The following is a 20,945-nucleotide window of genomic DNA, read 5'->3' on the forward strand; positions in this document are numbered from 1 at the left end:
TTGAGATCTTTAAAAAGCTGTGCCGTTGCTATCGTACATACTGGACATATGCTCTGGCAAGTTCCATCTTTCATGAGCGCTTGGCATCACTCAACATAGCGGGAATTTTTTCGTCGACCTAGCTCACATGTGCTTATCATCTATATAACTTCAATTGGCCTCCCTTACAACGGTACCCCACATGTGTCTAACATCCTTTGTCCGCTGTACACAAAACACTCAACAAGAAACATCCGCTGTTTCCTTTGTTTGCAACACTACTTGTGACAGCGCCCCTGTTGCTGTGAAAATCACTACAATTTACTCCATAGTTAGTGTAGCTGAGTATGGAGGATAACAATTTGTTTACTACCCCAAGCTCAACATTATACTGCTTATCTTGCTTGTACTTCAGGCGATTCTTGACCCTAATAAGGACACACATCCCTCAGCCTAAGGGCAGTAGCAGCGGCCCTATCATGCAACTAGCCAACACAGTCAGGGGGGGGGAAAAAAAAAAAGGGGGGGGGGAGGGGTGGTGGCACATTCTCTCCAAATTCCTGTCCTCCTGTTTTGAGCGACAGAATTCTACATACGTCCTCGATTCAAGTGCGCTGCTTGGTCGGACGGAGTACAAAGGCGCTCTTTTCGCCGTGTAATTCACTCCTGAGCTGTCATTGTGCGGCAGGCAAATTTCAAAACATCCATTGCATGCGATCTAGCACCCTCAAAGTCCACCTCCACAGGGGCTCTCAAGGCTAGGCCTGATCTGCGGCGGCATTTGGGGGACAAGCATGGCTGAGATGGAGAGATGTGGAGAGCTCTCTGTCAGACAGGTACCTAGACTCCAACCTCCCCAGAAGCGCAAGACCGGGGGGTACAGCCCTAACCCTAGCCCTAACCCTAGCCACTGATTCAAGATCGGGGAAAAAAGCTCTGGAGAGTGTCGTGTGCAGAAAAGGGAGCTGATTGGACAGCGGACAGATGATCCCAATCTCAACCCCTGGCGCTATACCGCATTAATCCAGAATTTCCACGGTGTCTGATTGGCGAGGTGCGAGCTAACCCAATCGGGACTCGAGGGGTCGACTGCCCAGCTTCCAGCGCAAGGTTGGCGACAAGCCAGCAGGCATTGCATTGGGGTCACGCACAGCATCGTGGAAGGGAGGGAAAGGTACGGTTACGATCTTGATCATCTGACTGTTGTTCCAAGAGTGCGCTGGACGATGCGATGCATGACGCTCCCCGTGCTGCATGCACCAGCAACAGCCATGGCTGCCAGACCAGGCGGGAGCAGCGCAGGTGTTGGCGCCGTGTTGGGCGTGCACATCGCGGGGCAGACGCTGTATCCGCACTAGCATGGAGGCCGATCATAGGCTGCCAGCTGCCGAACCCGACCTAATAGTCTGGTTAGCCCATTGCCGGCATCTGCTACTAAAAAATAGTGCTTAGCCTGCCTTTCCGACCCCCTTGGAAGAGCTTCTTCTTGCTCTCTGTCTGTCAAATCTCGCCGTCGCGATTCGTTTCATTTCGTCTCTCCTTTAAAACACATCATATCTCCGTCTTCGGCCCCATCGCTCCTTTAACGTCGGCCCTTTCTTTCTTCTTTCTTCATTCTTTCTGTCGATTTTCGTTCGATTTTCGAGTATATACGCTCGTTCGCTCCTTGTCGATTCTCTCCCTTGCGATTGCGTCGCTGACTATAACGAGAATTGCGCCTCCGTCCAGAAAAGCTAAGCTCGAAGGCATTTGTTGCGGTATTGGTGGTGGAGTTTCTTTCCTTTGAAGTTTGTTCGCAAACGGGAGCCGATGAAATCGCACTCCGTTCTCTCGAGAGCTTGGACGCTCGTCCTTCTTTTCGCCTCGGTCTCACAGGCCGGACACCGCCACGGTCATGGCCATGGTCACAGTCATATCCATGGCGGTGTTGTGAACGCCCCGAAGGATGGCTTTGGCTTGAAGCATCATCATTTCCACCATCGCGCGGCAATCTCGCCTGTCCAGAAACCACATGATGTCGCCAGGAGCAAACCGCTCAAGAAACGCGGAGGACAATGCGAGTTTCCGTCTGATGCTGGTCTGGTTGCCGTTACACCCAACGAGGAGAATGCCGGCTGGGCTATGAGCCCTGACCAGCCGTGTGAACCCGGAAACTATTGTCCTTATGCTTGTCCACCTGGAATGGTCATGGCCCAGTGGGATCCTAAGGCTACCTCCTACACTTATCCGCAGTCCATGGTACGTATTGCAAATCTTACAGTTATGCTTCACAGGTAATTTCCCTTTTTACTGAGTTTTCCTTAGAATGGCGGTCTCTATTGCGATGAGGATGGCAAGATTTCTAAACCATTCCCCAACAAGCCATACTGTGTCGAGGCATCGGGCCCCGTTGTTGCAAAGAACGATGCTGGCGGTGTTGTGTCGTTTTGCCAGACTGTCCTCCCCGGAAATGAAGCCATGTTGATCCCAACTAGCGTTGACGGCTCTGCCAAGCTTGCGGTCCCTGACCCTGACTACTGGTGTTCTACTGCGGCTCAGTAAGTGTGTTTTGTAGTTTGAAGTCTCTTTTATTGCTCACCGTGTCTACAGTTATTACATCAACCCGCCCGGAAAGGACACCGAGACAGCCTGTGTTTGGGGTACAAAGGACCACCCTTGGGGAAATTGGGCACCTTACGTTGCCGGGGCCAACATGGACAGCAAAGGGCAGACATTCCTTAAAATCGGCTGGAATCCGATCTACTTGGAGCCCGAAACTCCTTTCCGTGACGAGAGCCCGTCGTTCGGCGTGAAAATCGAATGTGATGGCGACGGATGCAATGGACTTCCTTGTCAGATCGACCCTGCTAAGAACAGTATCAATGAAGTTACCGGAAGCACCGAAGAGGGCGCAGGTGGAGCTTCCTTCTGTGTCGTGACTGTCCCCAAGGGTGGCAAAGCCAACGTCGTCGTCTTTGAAGCTGGTAAGGGTAGCAATGGAGGATCTGAAGATGATGACGACGACGATGATGAAGGTGAGGACGGGGACAAGTACGACGGCGACGACGACGACGACGAAGTGCCCGAGACGACCACATCGGCTCCCGAGCCAACGCCAACAACAGATGAGGCGACATCGTCGACTCCCGCCCAAACAACCACAAGCATCGTAAGCTCAACCTCCTCCTCTGAAGAAACAACGTCGACAATCGCTTCGACAACTTCTGCAAAGTCTAGTATTGTAACCACACATGATTATAAGGCCGTCACCGTCTCACCGCACGTCTTTGTTGAAAACCCGAGTTCGACATTCTTTAGGGCCTCGAACTCGACGACCGCCATTTCATCAGCAACTCTACCCCCGACCGCTTCCTCACCGCCCGTTGGTGGTGCCTCCGCGACCAGCTTATCCATCCTGAGTCTGACCGCTAGTTTCATCCTTGTTTCGCTCTTCCTCGGTTTCTAGAAAAGATTTAGGGCGACCGATACTCCAGCAGCTTTCTACCAGCGGTAGATCGGATAAGATCTGCTTCCATCACAACTTTGTTTTACCTATTTGTTAATTCTACATACCCCTTTATTTTTTATTTTTATTTTTTTTTTTTCGGCCTTCTCTGTACTCCGTACAGGAATCCCCTTTCACTTCTTATATACTTTCTTTTAACTATATGAGATTCATGTCTGTGTTAGGTGTTTATGATGGATGTTTTATACCTTTGTCTTTGGACTGGCTTATACGATTGAGGGTCACACCCAATGCTTATATATATTTTTTTAACCCAATTTCTGATACCCCCCATTTCTACCTTCTTGTATATATTTTGTAATTTACCTTCCAGATGTTTATGAGATTGATGTTGCCTTCTTTTGAAAAAATTTAAAAGATTGGAAGGTATTTTGTGGTTGTTGAGATTTTTCTATTCGCCTATTCTGTTCTGCTTTGTTGGCTTGGCAACGTTTGTCCGTTGGAAGCTTTGTTTGGAGCAATATATCGGAGTGAAGTGCCCAAATTAAGGGCGAATAAGGCGCGTTCTTTAGGCCCTTATGAACCTTTCTTTTATTTTTTGGCGTATCGACCGTTGTCGAGTCCTTCTTTCGGGAACTATCATATCCTTTTAAAAGTACAACTTTGGAATAAAGATATTTTTTTCGGTTGATAGAAACGAATATCATTATTGCCGCTTCTAACGCATGTAAGTTTTCACTGACAACATGGAGTCGTTGTCTTCCGAGATAGGCACTGACTGCGGCCTGTCCTGATCGTCTCGAGGACCGGCATTGGAATAAATGAACCGATGATCACTCTGGATACATGCCTGGTTTGGCTCCGCTATTTTTTTTCATTAACGGCGGCTTGGACAGGCCTCCCAGCGCGACTACTCATATCACACCCTCATCTTGCTGATTTTCTACACCTCTCCACGCCTCAAACACATGTTCCACATTCTCGCCCCTATCCTCTCCGTCCCTCCATCCCCATGCCACGCAGTAATGCCTCGCCAACAACCGCCATTCTTCAATTTCATCTAGCATCTCCAACCTAGCCACTCTTTCCTTCTCCTCCCGACTTACCCACTTCTCCCAGATAAAATCAATATCCGCCGCCCCTTCACCCGTGACGAATCCCGCGGCTCGCAATCGGTCTCTTTGCAGGCCAAGAGTCGCGTATTGGTTCAGAGTCTGGAGGTGTATGCCACGCGCAGCAAGGTTCGTGACCATTGTCTTGCCGAACGGGTCATGCGGACGGATGGGTTCGTAGAGGACCAGCCCTAGGGGCGTTGGTGAGTCAGATTCAGCGGATGGAAGCGTGGTCGCTTGGGGAGAGAATAGGGTCGTGAAGTAAGAAAGGACATTTGAAGCATCGGTTGGAGAAAGGTATACTAGGCAGCATTCGGAAATTATGAGGGTGGGGAGAGTGGTGTCGATTCCTTCGAATCTTGTCTGGCATGATGGTAGGGAGGAGAGGGAGCGGAGGTCGATGGGGTGGATGTGGAGGTATGTGGAATGCAGGGCGTCCCCTTCTTCTGATATTATTATATCTCCGTCTGTATTTGAAGAATGTTTCCGAAGCGTGTTGGAGAGTAATGGAGAGGCCTGGATGGTTCTGATCTTTGCGGCGGTGTTCGTTGGAAAGTCCAATTCGTGGTAGACAAAGGAGTAGTCTTCGCCCGAACCTGGTATTTGTTTCTCGGCCAGTAATCGAAAGACCCGTGTGTCTGACCCTGCTCCGAGTGATATTATCTGTCGTTTTCTTCTCTTACTTTTCGGCTCCGGCTGCGACTCTAGGAAGAATGAGACTAAGGCATCTATAGCGACCGTCCGGACATACGTTCCTACACATAATTCAGCCATTGAGCTCAGTCAGACCAACGCTACCTCCGACAACACATCTATGCAAACCCACTCACCGCGATTAATGATCGGATACCTTCTCCCGGCGCCAGCACCTTGCATCCCACCATTCCCGCTCAACGCCCGCGCAAATGGGTCATCCAAGTATCCCAGCTCAACGGCGCTTAATCTGGAAACACTTGCATCATTGTCTGTTTGTTGAATTACTTTATCATTTTGCGAGAATCGGCCATGGTGACCACTGGTGCTATCGGTGTGAGCTCCGCGCCCACGGAGACGAGGGCCTCTTCCAGCTCCACCTCGACTTCTCAGGAGGGTGTTTAGGTTCGGGATTTGGGATGCCGACATGGGAGTGTGTAGAGAAGCAGTTAAATGTTAGTAGAATATCTGGACGCGTATTCAGTCCTCTTAGGTTTGCCTACCGAGGAAGTGTAGCTGTATCTTGACCGTGCTTGGGTGCGTCGTCTGCTAAGCTCCTGGACCAAAGCTGCCCCGCATTCTATGTAAGTAACTTGGTTACCTAACCAGCTAGTTAATCTTATCAGATCCGATCAGCCGCGCCCAGTTGTCGACTGCTCCGTACTTTGCGCTCGTTGCTGCATTACATTTGACATCTCAATTTACGGAATACTGACGTAAAAAAAAAAATTTAACAGGCAGCTTCATATTGAAATAGCCAAGATCATACACTTCATTCACTAATCTCAAGCCGGTGCATTAGCTTCGCTAAATCTCCCTGTGAAGGGTAGCAGGGGTTGCTTACTGCAGTAATCGCAGGCAATTTGATCAACTGGCAGGGACAGGGTATGTTGAGCCATGGTTAAGGTCTACTTATGCTCAGCTCGAGATGACTGTGATGGAGATGAAGGAGAGAAAGGTATCTGACCGGTAAATTTCTGAAGTCGATGGCGCAGCTCTGTTATCTTTAAGAATCTACTGAATTCGCAAGATCGTTTGATTGTAGAGACGAATCTTTTACCTCGGATGGGTAATTTGGCTCACTTATATATCCATCCTTCCTCTGGTCTACCTTCTAAGGATGTCCCTCTGCTTTCGCCTCTCGCTGCCTTGTTTCTACTAGGGATCCAATCGCAAGAAAGCAGTTGTCATCCAGCCTCGTTTCTTCTAAACATGGTATAAATGACGGGTTGGATTTCGGTCTGGGACATGAGTTTTTCGTGCTCGCCAACGATTTCAAGGGTGGTTGGATCCTAGTTTGTTATTCCCATCATCGCCTTAGGCACGGACCGTCCTGTCAGGCGAATAGAGAGCCCGCCCCTCACTGCGACCGGCTGAAATGCAAGCAGTCCTTCATGGTGACAAGGAGTCCTAGTGGCTGCAATATCCATGGCTGCCTTCCGCACCTCCATCCGGAGCATTGCGTAATTAGCAATTCCCCATGGGGCGAGGGAGCGCCAGCGTGTGGGGATTGACAAAGTTATCTGCGAGTTGTGAACATCCACTGCGAGCCAACTACATAGTTCATTGGACAATTAGCCCTGCCGGGTGGATTGACGAATATCCAAATTCGGCAAAAGGGGCTGGTCAATTTTTTTGGATGGAAGAAAGGAAATCAGATCAGAGCGTAATCATGAATGCTAAGATCCTGAGAACCATTGCTTTTCATTTCCCGATTTCTAACGTCTAATCAGCCGTCATGCTTGTAACACCCATATGACCTCCAAATGCAACCAATCCCCACCCATCTATCCATTTACGAGTAAAGGAAATTGTTCCTGCACAATGGGCAGCTGCTTGAGTTGCTACTCCTAAACCACCGGAACAGACAGTCTGAGTGGAACGTGTTCTTACACGTTGCGCATTTCTTATTCGGCGTTTCCATATTCGTTGAAATGACCGAATAGCAGATTGCACATTCTCCTTGACCTTTCAAAGCGCCCTGGACATTCTTCCGGAAGGCAAGCAAAGCATCGACTAGGTTGCCGTTGGAGAACATGATGACACCTTGAATGGCCAATAGCCAGCTCTTCCATTTCTTGTCGTCGACCGCTACGCGAGAGCCACCGACCACTAGGGCCTGTAGCAGCGGGTATGTAGGCGGCAAAGAAATCGATATCGATGTCGTGGGAGATTCCTCGTCTATTTCGATACTTGCCACGATTTCGGCGGCCTTGTAAGACACTCTAACTTGGAGTGCTTGCTCCTCGTTGGTCCAATCTTGAGCACTGTGCCATTCCATCACACTTCGAAGCGAGTCCTCTATCACCACAGGAGAAATCTGTCCAATATTAGGGCCTGGTTCGACGTATGTTCAGATTGACCGGCACTTACATATTTTTGTGTCCACGCCTCCACTGGTCCCTTTACGCGATTTTGACTGTATAACCACCAGTTTTTCGTCAGGTTGGGTAAATATCTCAAGCAGAGGTAGTAGATATGAGTTAGCAGCCACTGTATTTCTTTCTCTGGCGATTCCGATTCATCCAACTCGAACGAGCGAACATTAAACTTGGACGCATCAACGAGCTTCCCTTGCGCCAACTGTAAGAAGTCAAATGTGAAGTCTAGTAGTGGGTTTAGGCAATTGTTTTTTTTAATATTGGCGGAGTAGCTCTCTTGAACAGGTAAAGACTGATGCAAAATATACGTTAATCGAGGATAGCTGCAAAGAAAGCGACGAAGAGTGCTTACCGAAAAGGCGAAATGGTCAAAAACTGTCTTCCAACTCAACAGGTAGCAACGAATGCTCATCCAAATGTCATCCTGAATGGAATAATCGGACAGAATACTCGCAGACGGAGCGTCAAGAAGAAGCGAAATTAGCTCATCGGGAAGATTGGCTACAGCATCAGATAAAGCAACATCGAAAGACAGTGCTTCCTGCGATTTAGGGATAATCCGATGCAAAACATCATAGACTGCCCGCTGAACACCTTTACTTTGGATTGAAAGCGTGGCGAACAGGCCGGTCACGTCCTGGACATGGTCAACGTTGATCTGCCTTATTTGCCAGTCAAGAAGATCAATCGTTATGCTCCATGGCATGTCGGGATAGAACGACGGATCTAGGTATGGAATGTTAGCATAGGCTAATGACATTGATGCTAAAACGAATAACTCACCAAATGCAGAGAGGAGTCCGATCAATACTTCCGCAAGGCCCTTTTGCGATTCGGCCCATGCATCTTCAAGGTCGTCATTACTCTCGCCTGTTGCTAGATCTCTAACGCAGGCGAACAGACGGAACGATGCATGTAACGCTGGAAGGTATTCGTCAGACTCCTTGCTGCTTTGCCATAATGACTCGAGGAGCACAAATATATCGGTCCAATGGGACCCATATATCTCTTTAATATGCGGCAATACAGTGGTCAAGGTCTTCAGGACTTCCGTTTCCAGCTTCAGGGATAATCGTCCTGATTGCAGGCATGTAATCAGATGTTTCACGAGGAAGACCAATCTTTGAGTTGGGATATTTGCGACGAATTTACCATCCCCCTGCGTTAAAGCGTTAAGAGTAGTTAACTTATGGAGACCTATACGAGTAAGTAGCTTAAAACGGTGAGGTGTTATGATAATGATACTGACCTTCAATTTCAGGCAACTCCTCAAGCCCAGTGGCTTGCGCAACGAGGCGGTTGCAGAGATTAGCAACTGTAGGCGAGGCAGTGAGAGATGTTTTAAAGGCTGTGACAACGGCAATCATAATGAAAGGGTTGGAGGAGCTATGGAGTCTCTGCGAAAGCTCTAGAGAAGATTCAGCGAAAGTAGTTTTCCCCAAAGCGTCTCTTTCCGACAAAATCCTAGTGTACATGTCTGCGAATCGATACACACTAGGCGTATTACCCTGTAGCTCCTCCAATTTGCTCTGCCAAAAGGCGACAACGTTCGTGCTCGCTTGACTGTCTGATAGGGGCATAGAAACATCCAGTGCCAACACCCACTGATTTATAATATGTCTAGCTTCAGAAACAAGACTAGCAAAGATATCCCGGGTTTCTGGAGTGTGCAGAGGCAAGACTCCGGTGGAACCCTCCACATTCAAATCGTCGTCAATTAGTTGAACCACAAGTGGGAGGTACAAGAATAGCGTTGTCTGCAGTTCAGGTTCCATGTCATCCAGCTTGGTTGAATCAAGGATTTTCGTAACATATAGTGCCAATCGAGCTGCTAAAGTGAGCTGGTTTGAGTCACGAGGCACTGATGAGGAATCGCCTTCTTCGTTTGGTCTTTCTACAAGAAATACTGCGCCACCAAGCGGACTCATTATGGAGAGAGACGGTGGAGGCGGAGTTTGTAGAAATGGCTGCAAGGCGGCTGACCATTGCTGTTCACTGGGAAATAAGCTTGATATACTTAGGCCTCCTTCTTCATGAGTAATCTGCAAGAGGTCTTCGGCAATCGTAGCTAACGTGTCGACGCTGTAAAACTATTAAGCAAAAGGCCGGTAGATGTGAACATCCATTAGGTACTTACGATAACGATTCTTTCCCGACATCATTAAAGCTGCTCTGAATGATGTCCACCGTTGGTTTGGACGCAGCTTTCCCTCCGGTTAATGAGGTTATAGTCGACTGAACAGAATCCGCGAGCTGCGCGACTTCTTCGTTATCAGATTCCGAAAGGAATAGCAGTTTAGATATCAGTTTGGAGCCTCCTGGGCCAGTGACAAAAGCCTTGGTTGAATCCATGTTGACGATTTTTGTGAGGGAACGAAGTACTTCAATCACAACGATGTCTACCGACAAGCTCTCCACCAGACGGTTCAAGATACGATCGGCGATTCCGGCGGAGAAAGCATCATTATCAAGGATTACAACAATATCGTCCCAGGCTTCCTTGTCGCCGTTAAGAGCTGGATCCAGTCTCCCCATAGTTAAGGTTTCCAATTGAGGATGGAAATTCAGATCCTCTACAGTGGCGGAAGAAAATAACACTCGCAGCCCTGGCAATGTACCTGCATCCAAGGTTGATGTCTGAAGAGCATCCACTAAATTCTTCAGGGCGAATTGGAATTGTTCATGGTTTCGACATGCAAAGAGAACAGAAACCAATTGATACGAAGACGGCGACGACACAAGGCTAGGGATATCTTCAGTTAAAAGTGAACGCAGAGTATCTGTGTCTGTTATAAATTGTGGAACTTTTGCAATAGCCTCCTGAATAACTGCAGCGGCACCGTAAGGTTTTCCTTTACGGGACTTCAGAATTTGCAATGCAGTCTGGAATAGATCAAGAGTCGTATCATGGAGAACCTTCGAGACGAACGAGAGATCATCGAGTCCGTTGAGTTTATCCACAACTTGAGATTCCAGGCCAAACAATCGACTGGATTGTAGACATATCGAATTTTGAGAGGTCTGATAATTTTGGGATTGTTCTGGTGCAGATAATTTTATATTTTCAGAGAGCGAGGCGGATAGACCTGCCCACAATTTGCAGATTACATCATGGTCGGTAGATTTGGCAGCGGAAACAACGCATTCCGCACAGAGGCCGGCTGCGGCGTCATCTTGGATGATCCACTTCGACTGGTCCGGTGGAGGAAAAACGTAATGCTCCACGAGTGGAAAGATACAGCTTTGCATAAAACTCAGGCGACAATCTGGGTCTTCTATCCTCCCAAAAACCCAGAGACTGGTCCGAATATACGAGGACCAGGCAGCGAACAGGTTTGACCGCGGCTCCTCTCTATGTGAAATGCCGTCAAGGAATGCCTCCATGACCGAAGAGGCAGACTCCAATTTGGTCTTCATATCTTGAGACCCCGCAATTATAACCTCTATTGGAATAATCTGAACCAAATCCTGGAGATTCTGCCAAAACAAAGGAGGAGCACCTTGAGAACCTTTTTTAATGTATTGGAGGAGCCGTTTTGAAGCAGCGGTCTTTCCGGAATAGGAAATAGTCCATACTTGGGGGTTGGATCGTGTCAAAGCCAGTAAAACATTCGAGAATGCAGCTGCTGACCCGTATTGGTCGATAGCCAAAGATTTTGAGAGTAGCTGTGCACTTATCGTCTTCCATTCAATATAACTGCTGGCCACAGAAATAGATGTTTGGCATAGCTCGTATAAAGATCGGCGCACAAAAGGATCTTCATGGTGCGAAAATTGCCACAAGGCACGACTCTCAAATACCGTTTGAAGCAGACTGGAATCTTTCTCCAGGTTCTCCGATGATGTTTTGGCTAGGATCGATTTAGCATGGCACTGTGCGGGAGAGGAGTGATTATTCAATACCTAATAACCTATCGAGGATTCGTAGAGCAGTAGCAACTACACGTGCATGCTTCGCTTTCGCCTCATCGGGGCTAACGGTTCGTTCGTCGCTCAGGGTAAGAGGCGTTTGCTGAACAACGGCGTCAACCACAAATTCAAGGATTGCCGATTGGTAAATATTCCAGATAGCCTGTCTCTTTTCTTCGGTAGGGAAAGCACGAAGGATTGAGTCCTGGGCAGCTTTGACAGCTAACTTGTCATTGTCGTATAGGCCTGCGAGCCATGCCCCAATCACTCTTGGGAGAAAGCGGGCTATCGGCTTTCCGGTCGTTGACACTATGTATCCTTGAAGTGTATGAGCAAGCTGACGAACCCTCCGCAATGCATCTATAGAGATGCGAGGATATAATTTAGCCTGGTAGAATGCATTATTATAAATGATACTGTCATCTTCATTACTTTACTAGTAGATGGGAGATAGATAACACACACCCAAGCTTCTAGAAAGCCTTCTTCCGGCCTCACTCCTTGGGTCTCAGAGCCACAGATAAAATCTAGAAGATCTTCCAGGGCTTTTGATTTGGTAATACTGTCTTTCTTCGACAGATTTTTGAACGCAACAACCACATGTGGTTGGGATATCAATGACAAGTCCGGCGGTTCAAAAATGTAAGATAACGATGAAGGAACAGCTCCTTTGTCTGCACTTGTTTGGGAGAAAGCACCAAACGCCCCGGAGCCAAAGGCGCCAGTGGCAGCTCGGCTGCTTGAAGCCTGAGATTTGAACTTCTTACTCATGACAGCTTGTTTTCTTGCAGTCTCATACCACGAGGCGTGTCAGGTCTAGATATAACAGTGTGGAGGAGAGTTATAGAGAAAAGAAGATATTCCAGAACAATTCCATATCACATTGCTCGAAAAACCACGCCGACGAGGATCCGACGGGGATGTTGGCGCCTAGCATATAAATCAAGCGGAACGTCAGCTGCTCTCCGACGCCCAAAAACGGAAACGGGGGCGATAAGGAATTTCCACGTGACTTGGCGATCGCCCGTGCGCTTCTCGAGCTCGACTTGGACGCGCTCGTAGGCAACGAAGGAAAAAGAACAGGAAATCGTGTCTGACAATCCGCATTTCAGCGAGAACAGGCTTAGGCAAAGCTTGCCAGGTGCTACGATGAAGTTTTTTATTGAGTATGGCATATGCCTTCTTCTTCCTCTTGGAGCAATGCATCAACTAACACTTTCATCCTCCTTATAGTGATCTGCCTGTTCTTTTCCCATATCCGCGAATATATCCCGAACAGTATGCATACATTTGCGATCTCAAGAAAACGCTGGATGTTGGTGGGCACTGTGTCCTGGAGATGCCGTCTGGAACTGGGAAGACTGTGTCTCTATTATCGTTAATTATTGCATATCAGCAACATTATCCATCGCACAGAAAACTAATATATTGCTCTCGAACGATGTCTGAGATCGAGAAAGCGTTGACAGAATTGCGAGAATTAATGAAATATCGAGAACAGCAGTTAGGATATACAGAGGATTTTAGGGCACTGGGTCTTACCAGCAGAAAGAATCTTTGTCTTCACCCCTCCGTGAGGCGAGAAAAGAGTGGTACCGTCGTGGATGCTCGATGTCGGAGCCTAACGGCCAGTTTCGTGAAAGAGAGAAAGGAAAAAGGGGAAGATGTCGAGCTATGCCTATATCATGAGGTCCGCGGCCGTCTCTCTAAGCCAGGACAATGCTAACCGTCGTAGAATCTTGATTTATTAGAACCAAGTAACCTCGTTCCGCCTGGCGTATTCACGCTTGATGGTCTCATTAGATATGGAGAGCAGCATAAGCAATGTCCCTACTTTTCTGCTCGACGAATGGTACGCTGATTCGACGCTTTAAAATGGCACTTCTTACAATCCCGCTACTGACAATACAAAGATGCCCTTCTGCAATGTTATCATATATTCATATCATTATCTACTCGATCCGAAAATTGCGGAGCGAGTCTCGAAGGAGCTCTCAAAAGATTGCATAGTGGTATTCGATGAGGCCCATAATATCGACAACGTCTGCATTGAGTCTCTCAGCATCGATATAACCGAGGACTCGCTGCGAAAAGCTGGTCGTGGTGCAAACAACCTGGGCCATAAGATAGATGAGATGAAGAGGTCGGATGCTGCGAAGTTACAGAAGGAATATGAAAAGTTAGTTGAAGGCTTAAGAGAAGCCGACCAAGCGCGAGAAGAAGATCAGCTTATGGCAAATCCTGCCTTACCAGATGATCTGCTTAAAGAAGCAGTTCCAGGAAATATTCGGAGAGCAGAGCACTTTGTTGCGTTTCTGAAGCGGTTTATCGAATACTTAAAGACTCGTATGAAAGTGCTACATGCGATCTCTGAAACGCCGCTCTCTTTCCTCTCTCATCTTAAAGACCTGACCTATATTGAGCGCAAGCCACTAAGGTTTTGTGCGGAACGACTCACATCGCTTGTTCGAACTCTAGAACTGATGAATATCGAGGAGTATCGGCCCCTTCAAGAGATAGCAACCTTTGCGACATTGGTTTCCACCTACGAAAAGGGGTTTCTCCTCATCCTTGAGCCGTTTGAATCGGACACTGCAACAGTTCCAAATCCTGTGCTTCACTTTACTTGCTTAGATGCAGCAATCGCTATTAAACCTGTTTTCGAGAGGTTTGGGTCAGTGATCATTACCTCGGGTACCCTCTCGCCTCTTGAGATGTACCCAAAGATGCTTGGATTCCAAACTGTGCTTCAGGAATCGTACAGTATGACTCTTGCGCGACGCTCCTTTTTACCAATGATCGTCACTCGTGGCTCTGATCAGGCTCAAATCTCTTCTGCCTTCAAGATTCGTAACGACCCTGGGGTCGTTCGAAACTACGGAAATTTACTCTTGGAATTTTCTCGCATTACGCCCGATGGAATAGTGGTATTCTTCCCATCATACCTTTATATGGAATCTATCATCAGTATGTGGCAAGGGATGGGAATTTTGGATTCAATATGGAATTATAAATTAATCCTCGTTGAAACTCCCGATTCTCAAGAGTCATCTCTTGCACTTGAGACGTATCGCACAGCGTGTTGCAATGGCCGCGGTGCGATTCTGCTCTGTGTCGCTCGTGGAAAGGTTTCCGAAGGAATTGATTTTGATCACCATTATGGTCGTGCGGTGCTCTGCATTGGCGTTCCGTTCCAGTACACAGAATCACCCATTCTGAAAGCACGACTTCGGTTCATGCTGGAGAACTACCGAATCAGAGAAGATGATTTTCTCTCTTTCGACGCCATGCGGCACGCAGCGCAGTGCCTTGGACGCGTTCTTCGAGGCAAAGACGATTACGGGATTATGGTCCTTGCTGACCGTCGTTTCCAGAAGAAACGGAACCAACTCCCGAAGTGGATCAGTCAGAATATTCTTGAGAGCGAAACAAACTTGAGCACGGACATGGCTGTGGCGACGGCTAAGAGTTTCTTGCGAACAATGGCTCAGCCGTTTAAGGCTAAAGACCAAGAAGGTATCTCCACCTGGAGTTTAGCTGATCTGGAGCGCCATCTAGAGAAGCAAAAGGGTGAAGCTGAGAAGAAATATCAGGAGGCTAACCAACGACATGCTGCGCTACCAGCTGCTAACGGTGCAAATAATAATGGAGATTTGGAAATGTACGACGATGGTATTGACGAAGACCTCATGATGCTGGACGCCGAATAATTGACGCAGTTTATATGGTTTTGGGACGCAGTTTCAAACATTCCACCGTTTCAAATAGTGATACCTCAGCGGAGTTTTACGGCGAATTTAGCGAGCATAGATGGGGAATATTTGGCAGCTGCAAAGCGACTTGAATAGAATGAATAATATTCAGGCAACTATTTAAAATATTTTTGATCTATCCAGTACTTTGACATTCATCATCCAAATGCCAACAAACTTTCAAACCATCCAACAAAAATTAGATGTAGATATAACTATGGGTTATCGCTTTATCCAACTGGCGCAAGAACGTCAAAAGACCCAGTACCAACAGTGTTCACTCTTCCCATGACAATCCTGCTACTAGGTGCAGCAAGATTGTCCCAGTCACGCTCTAGGACTGCATCCCTTAAGAATCGTACAGTAGTTTCGAAACTCATCTTCATAAACGGTGATGTACTGTCTTTCACAATGCCCATACGGTTGAATGGGCGGAATCCTCCACTCTGAGTCATCACGTCGCCAATGAGGTTCAGATGGCGGTTATCCACGGCAATGCTGTGGCTCTTGAAAACGGAGTCCATTTCGCGAACAATGCTTGCACGCGCTGCCTCAACACCATAGAGTGTAAGCATGTGGTGAATGGAATTACTGTACAGGGTGTGCATGTTGATAATGTGCTGATAATCGCGCATAGCGAGGAGATTGACACCGTCAGTAAGTATGTGGGCCGGTGTATCTCTTTCTTCGGGCACGTATGTGCAGCTGCCAAGGCCGGGGATGAATTGGATAACGGCTGCGCGAGTGGCGTTCTCTACAAGAGGCAGCAGAAGGAGCTTGGGCGTTGAGACGTCATACTGAAGTTGGATAATGCACGACGTGCCTTTCTTGGGATCGAATTTGAATCGAGTGACTTCAGCATGTTTGTCTCGGATCGATTCCTCGCGTTCCTTGTCCTCATCTTCCACATCAGAAGCGTCTTTCATCTCGACGTCTTCATCACCTGATGCCGGTCTCTTCTCCTTGTTTTCGCTGCTCTCATCTTCATCTTCGGAGTCTAGCTCTGAGCTATCTTGGCGCCGAATGATGTCTTGGTCATCTTCATCAGGGGCTTCATATGAAACTTGGTTCGACCTGTTTTGCGACGATCTTGCTCTCTTCGCATCGTCTTGATCTTCATCTTCATCATCGTCATTGGCGGCCTCTCTTCCTTCAGTATTTCGTGGGCCTTCTTCGACGACTCCGACAGAAGCTCCAATTTCTGGCTGAGCAGCAGAGAAATCAGAGAGGGACTTCTCGCTTGTTCGTTTCTTGAGTTCCGCCCTTGTTAGCTTGACAAGTTTCGGAACGAATCGTTTTTCCAATGTTTCAAGCACATCTTGAACTTTGATAGCGTACTCTTGGGTATACTCTTCAGCAGGGAAGAAGTTAATATGGATATCATAAACTTTCGCTTTCACGTTACCCCGGTTGGATATCCGCTCATGGACCGAGAGTTTATCAACAACCTCGGCAAGAGTAAGTCTGCTAATGCCTTTGGCAAATAGCTCCCGATCTTTGGTGGAAACTTGCTCATAAAAATTGGCAGACATAGTCGGGGTTAGGATCTGAGTACTAGCCGTCATGACAATTTCCCTAAGTCGAGGAATACCAAGCGTGACGTTTTTCGCGGAGTGACCAGCCAAATGGAAAGTATTCAGCGTCATTTGAGTAGATGGCTCTCCAATAGACTGCCCGGCAACAATTCCAACGGCTTCTCCAGGATCCACCACCGAACGCATATATTTCATGTTCATGATATGTTCAAAGTCCTTTTTAGAGATGCCATCGATTCCTTGGCCCTTGTCTTTTAAAAGCTTGTCGGGATTCTTCTTCTCGTACTAAACGAAAATTAGGGTCAGCGAGCTCTCAGTAGCTAGGGATGGGTACGAGTTACCTCTTTAAGGGCAGTAGCAAAAGATTCAGATGTGCTTCCGAAATTAGCTCCTGGATGATAATGAGCCAGGACTGGGTCCTTAGCATCCACTTGCCCAGTCCTTTTAACCTTTTTGATGGCGCTCTTGTTCCACTTGGCAGCAACTTCGCTATGGACTTTGTTGAACTCGTCCATGCCATTAACTTGTGAAAGGATGGACAAATAGTTCTGAGCTAAGAAACTGAAATCTTGAAGATGCTTTTGCTTCGTGATATCCAAACCGTCTTCTCCGTAAAGGAATTGCACAAGAGTTCCGTCCGTAGTATCCCGCACTGAGTTATCGTACTCTGCTTTCAAACCTTCCATTCCCTTGATCAAACAGCGCTGGAGGTACCCGGATCTAGAGGTCTTAACCGCAGTGTCGATAAGTCCTTCTCGTCCGGCCATGGCGTGGAAATAATACTCTTGAGGCTTGATTCCAGTAAGGAAACGACCAGAGACATAACCACCGGCCACAAGCTTGGTTTCAAACGGTTTGAAGGATGGCAAGGTCTTCCCACTAATCATAACTGGCACTCTACGGCCTTCCAGCACCTGTTGACCCAAATTGCAGGAAATCAAGTTTGCATTAACCACTGAACCTTTAGCACCAGACACCGTCATGGCTTGCATTTGATTCCATGGGAAAGGCTTTTCAAGGCCAGAAGGCAAGCAAGCAGCCGTGATATCGGATGAAAGTCCAGCTGTTCTGGAGTTGAACATGCTATCCAAGCCAGCTTGCTTTTCATCGTCCCGAAGTACATCTTCCAGTCGCCTTTGCAACTCGGTCTCTTTATCCTCAACGGGGCTCTCGTCGAGGGTAACATACTGGAGGGCAACCTCGTGGCCAAGATTGTCACCCCTCTTCAGTTGCTTTTTACGCTCTTCATCGCCCTTCTTGGTCAGCCGAAGATCATCCATGCCACAAGTAAAGGCGCGCATTTGCAAGAACCTAGTAAGCAGTCGTCCCAGAATACCGATGAGCTTCCCGGCAACAACATGCCCAAAAACCTCATGAACCGAGTGGATAAGACCACCGGCGCTAGGCCCAAGCTGGGCCTTGTCCAATATACCACACAGTAGCTCTCCGTCTTTGACGATAACTTTGCCTTCTTCAGAGCCTATCTCCCATCTGTCTCCTGGCGTGGAGGACTTGCCTATTAGATTCAAACCAGCTCGATTTTCGGGAGTAATATTTTTTAAAATGGTAGAGATAATCTGCTTCCCGGTCCATCTTGGTTTAGGCTTAAGAATGGTAGGTGGCATAAGTTCAATCTTCTCGCTAACTGTGTGCGAGTTCTCTGGCCGCAGACAGCTATAAAGAAGCTGGTGGTAATCTTCCTCGTCAAAAAGACTGTCCCGAGATGTGAACCAAGTTCCCATGGAAATATGATCTTGGATTAGGCCACGGAGAGGCTTTCCGGAAGTTGCGACAAGATATTGATGGTCTGTATCAGCCAGTTGCATGGCCTCAGCTCGTGCAATCTCATTTTGAGGGAAATGCAAGTTCATTTCGTCACCGTCAAAGTCTGCATTATATGTGTTGCAATTGGCGTAGTGCATTCGAATTGTCCTTTCTCCAGTTAATACTCTAGCACGATGTCCCATTATGGATGGTTTATGCAGTGTTGGCTGTCGGTTCATCAGCACTATATCTCCAGTTGTTAGGTGTCGATAGACTTTCTTATTCCTCGATCGTTTCAATTTCCAATTTGATGGAGATAGAAGCATATTTGCAATTGCAATACGTTCATCGACAGACTTGAATTTCAAATTGACAACCTGTCCGAGTTCATTTTCGACAGCTGCAGCACCAGGATAGATATCTGGACCATTGATCACCGCTTGCTTGAGCTCCCAGTAATTGTGATTCGTCACCGGCTCTGGATAGGTAAGCTTTTTGGCAAAGACAAGAGGAATTCCAATTTCGTTCGTTTCGATATTTGGATCGGGGGATATGACGCTTCGGGCTGCAAAGTTGACACGTTTTCCCATCATGTTCTTTCTGAACAGGCCGTCCTTCTTTTCTAGCCTTTGCTTGATACCGTCCTCATTCTGAATACCTGCTGCTCCTTGCGCAGGATTTCTGTCACGGTCAATTAAACTATTGACAGCATCTTGCAACTGTACAATTGCGTGGAGGAGATCACGATAACTTCGAATCCGTGATATCGATTCACCATTGTCACCCTGCCTCTCTCGGCTGATTTGGTTGATTTGATCGCATAGTTTTAAAATTCGAGTGAAGGAAGTATTTTGCTGGGCTTCCATAATTTGACCAGGACCTTGCTGTGCGGCCGGGCGGTACTTGTTGGGGGGCACGAGTAGGTTTTTGATAAAAAACATATCGGCGTTCACATGAGACCGCCGCCCTGAGCCGGGCCTTGAATCATAGACCAAATCCAATATCTCCTGCTCTTTCTCAAATAAAAATCGCACAGATGCATAGACTTCCGATGATGGTATGTACTGCTGAGAATCGTCTAGTTGACCACCGGGTTCCGACGATCCCGTGTCCTCGACTGCTGCTAAAACTGCATTTCCCATTGACACTTGTTGCTCAGCGCCATGTGTCTCAGTGATAACACTGATATTGCCATCATCAATAATTCCATTGACACTGTCCTCGTTTTGTATCGTTTTGTGCTTTTTGGAGAGACGGTTGGCCTCCTCCATCAAAACGAGGGGGTTCGGAATCTGAAAGCCAGCGGCAACCATGGCAGCTTTGGCTTTTTGCGGCAAAGATTTACGGAAGATTTTTGAGTACCTATCTCTTCGATATGGAGGAGAAATGCTAAATAATTGTTAGTCCATGCTAAAGTGCGATGGGAGAAAGTTCAAAGCTCACCCACTACAAGAAGCGCATTTTTTGACATTTGCAACATCTTTTAGGAAGTCGCGCACTAAATTTCTCCTCATTTCTGCCGCTGCCGGATTTTTTGCCATTTTCATATAGTTCTGTCTCGTCTTATAAGACGCAAGACCGGAGATGCATTTTTGGACATAGGCATTCCGGCGATCAATAAGATCTTCTTCGTCCTCGTCCTCACTGCTGTCAGACTCGCCATCCCCTTTATTATGTTTGCCCTTTCGGAGCTCCATTGTCCCAATCGTCGAAGCCTCTTCCACCAAACCATACTGCAAAAGCCGCAATTTGCAAACGTATGTATTTATCTGGATCTTCGACATTCGGAATCGGTGGCAGTAAATGCACTGAGCTTTTAAGAGCCGAAAGAGCTGATCAAAAAATGTAACATTATAAACGTGAACCGGCAGCTCAATGTGGCCTGAGTGGCCAGCGCAAGACCATGCATTCAATCGACATGTTGTGCATCTATTCAATGCGAATTGTCAGTGAAATTGGATCTAAATTATCAAATAAAAGCTGGAATATATCGCATACATATGATCACCCCATGCACCAAGAGCCGGGTCATATAGACCTCCAGGGACGGGGTTATTGAACGAATCGAGAGTGGGCGTATTGTGTATGCGTTTCACTGATACCGATTTGATTTCGTTATCGGAAAGGACTTCGAAATCCACTCCACTGATTGTGGAAGATACGGGTCGAGTAAAGCTCGCCATTGCTTCTATGAATGGGATTAGCTCTCAATCGCGACCCTCTCTCCCCCGCTGCTAGTAGTGGTGAGCTTTTCGTCGCCAGCTCTCGCATTCTCTCGCGAGGAACTTTTTTTTCTGCCGCATATCTCCGCTCCAAAGCTCAAGCGCCAAGGTATTGATGACTCAGCATTGGCGTGCTGCGGCGCCAACAAAAGC

The 20,945-nt window shown here is 47.5% G+C and overlaps 5 protein-coding genes across 6 annotated transcripts; 2 read left to right on the forward strand and 3 right to left on the reverse strand.

The window, feature by feature from the left end:
• The first annotated feature begins 1,600 nt into the window (after nucleotides 1-1,600).
• D8B26_002939 (uncharacterized protein) lies at nucleotides 1,601-4,059 on the forward strand. The gene is made up of 4 exons (XM_066123995.1): nucleotides 1,601-2,217; nucleotides 2,284-2,516; nucleotides 2,569-3,127; nucleotides 3,221-4,059. Exons 1-4 carry the CDS (start codon nucleotides 1,789-1,791, stop codon nucleotides 3,422-3,424), a joined length of 1,425 nt encoding a protein of 474 aa, XP_065980070.1. The 5' UTR covers nucleotides 1,601-1,788; the 3' UTR covers nucleotides 3,425-4,059.
• Nucleotides 4,060-4,109: 50 nt separating this feature from the next.
• On the reverse strand, nucleotides 4,110-5,762 carry PPM1 (carboxy methyl transferase for protein phosphatase 2A). The gene is made up of 2 exons (XM_003068761.2): nucleotides 5,367-5,762; nucleotides 4,110-5,291 (listed from the first exon to the last, which is right to left on the reverse strand). The coding sequence occupies exons 1-2, from the start codon at nucleotides 5,656-5,658 to the stop codon at nucleotides 4,339-4,341; spliced, it is 1,245 nt and encodes a 414-aa protein (XP_003068807.2). The 5' UTR covers nucleotides 5,659-5,762; the 3' UTR covers nucleotides 4,110-4,338.
• Nucleotides 5,763-6,712: 950 nt separating this feature from the next.
• On the reverse strand, nucleotides 6,713-12,406 carry D8B26_002941 (uncharacterized protein). Its single transcript, XM_003068760.2, has 8 exons — nucleotides 11,985-12,406; nucleotides 11,514-11,907; nucleotides 9,748-11,461; nucleotides 8,860-9,692; nucleotides 8,394-8,807; nucleotides 7,963-8,336; nucleotides 7,603-7,902; nucleotides 6,713-7,549 (listed from the first exon to the last, which is right to left on the reverse strand). Exons 1-8 carry the CDS (start codon nucleotides 12,288-12,290, stop codon nucleotides 7,025-7,027), a joined length of 4,860 nt encoding a protein of 1,619 aa, XP_003068806.2. The 5' UTR covers nucleotides 12,291-12,406; the 3' UTR covers nucleotides 6,713-7,024.
• Nucleotides 12,407-12,582: 176 nt separating this feature from the next.
• On the forward strand, nucleotides 12,583-15,385 carry RAD15_1 (DNA-dependent ATPase of the nucleotide excision repair factor 4 complex). Of its 2 annotated transcripts, XM_003068759.2 has the most exons (4): nucleotides 12,583-12,685; nucleotides 12,753-13,209; nucleotides 13,255-13,371; nucleotides 13,433-15,385. In XM_003068759.2, exons 1-4 carry the CDS (start codon nucleotides 12,669-12,671, stop codon nucleotides 15,227-15,229), a joined length of 2,388 nt encoding a protein of 795 aa, XP_003068805.1. In that variant the 5' UTR covers nucleotides 12,583-12,668; the 3' UTR covers nucleotides 15,230-15,385. The 2 variants fall into 2 exon arrangements, with proteins under 2 accessions (XP_003068805.1, XP_065980071.1); XM_066123996.1 differs by having other exon boundaries at nucleotides 12,753-13,371.
• A 116-nt stretch (nucleotides 15,386-15,501) lies between these two features.
• Nucleotides 15,502-20,753, reverse strand: D8B26_002943 (uncharacterized protein; the record flags this gene model as incomplete). The annotated part of the gene is made up of 4 exons (XM_003068758.2): nucleotides 15,502-17,091; nucleotides 17,148-19,959; nucleotides 20,014-20,499; nucleotides 20,569-20,753. 4 exons carry the CDS (start codon nucleotides 20,751-20,753, stop codon nucleotides 15,502-15,504), a joined length of 5,073 nt encoding a protein of 1,690 aa, XP_003068804.2.
• Nucleotides 20,754-20,945: the final 192 nt, after the last annotated feature.

This window comes from Coccidioides posadasii, chromosome 2 (genome assembly GCF_018416015.2).
Source record: "Coccidioides posadasii str. Silveira chromosome 2, complete sequence".
NCBI lineage: Eukaryota > Fungi > Ascomycota > Eurotiomycetes > Onygenales > Onygenaceae > Coccidioides > Coccidioides posadasii.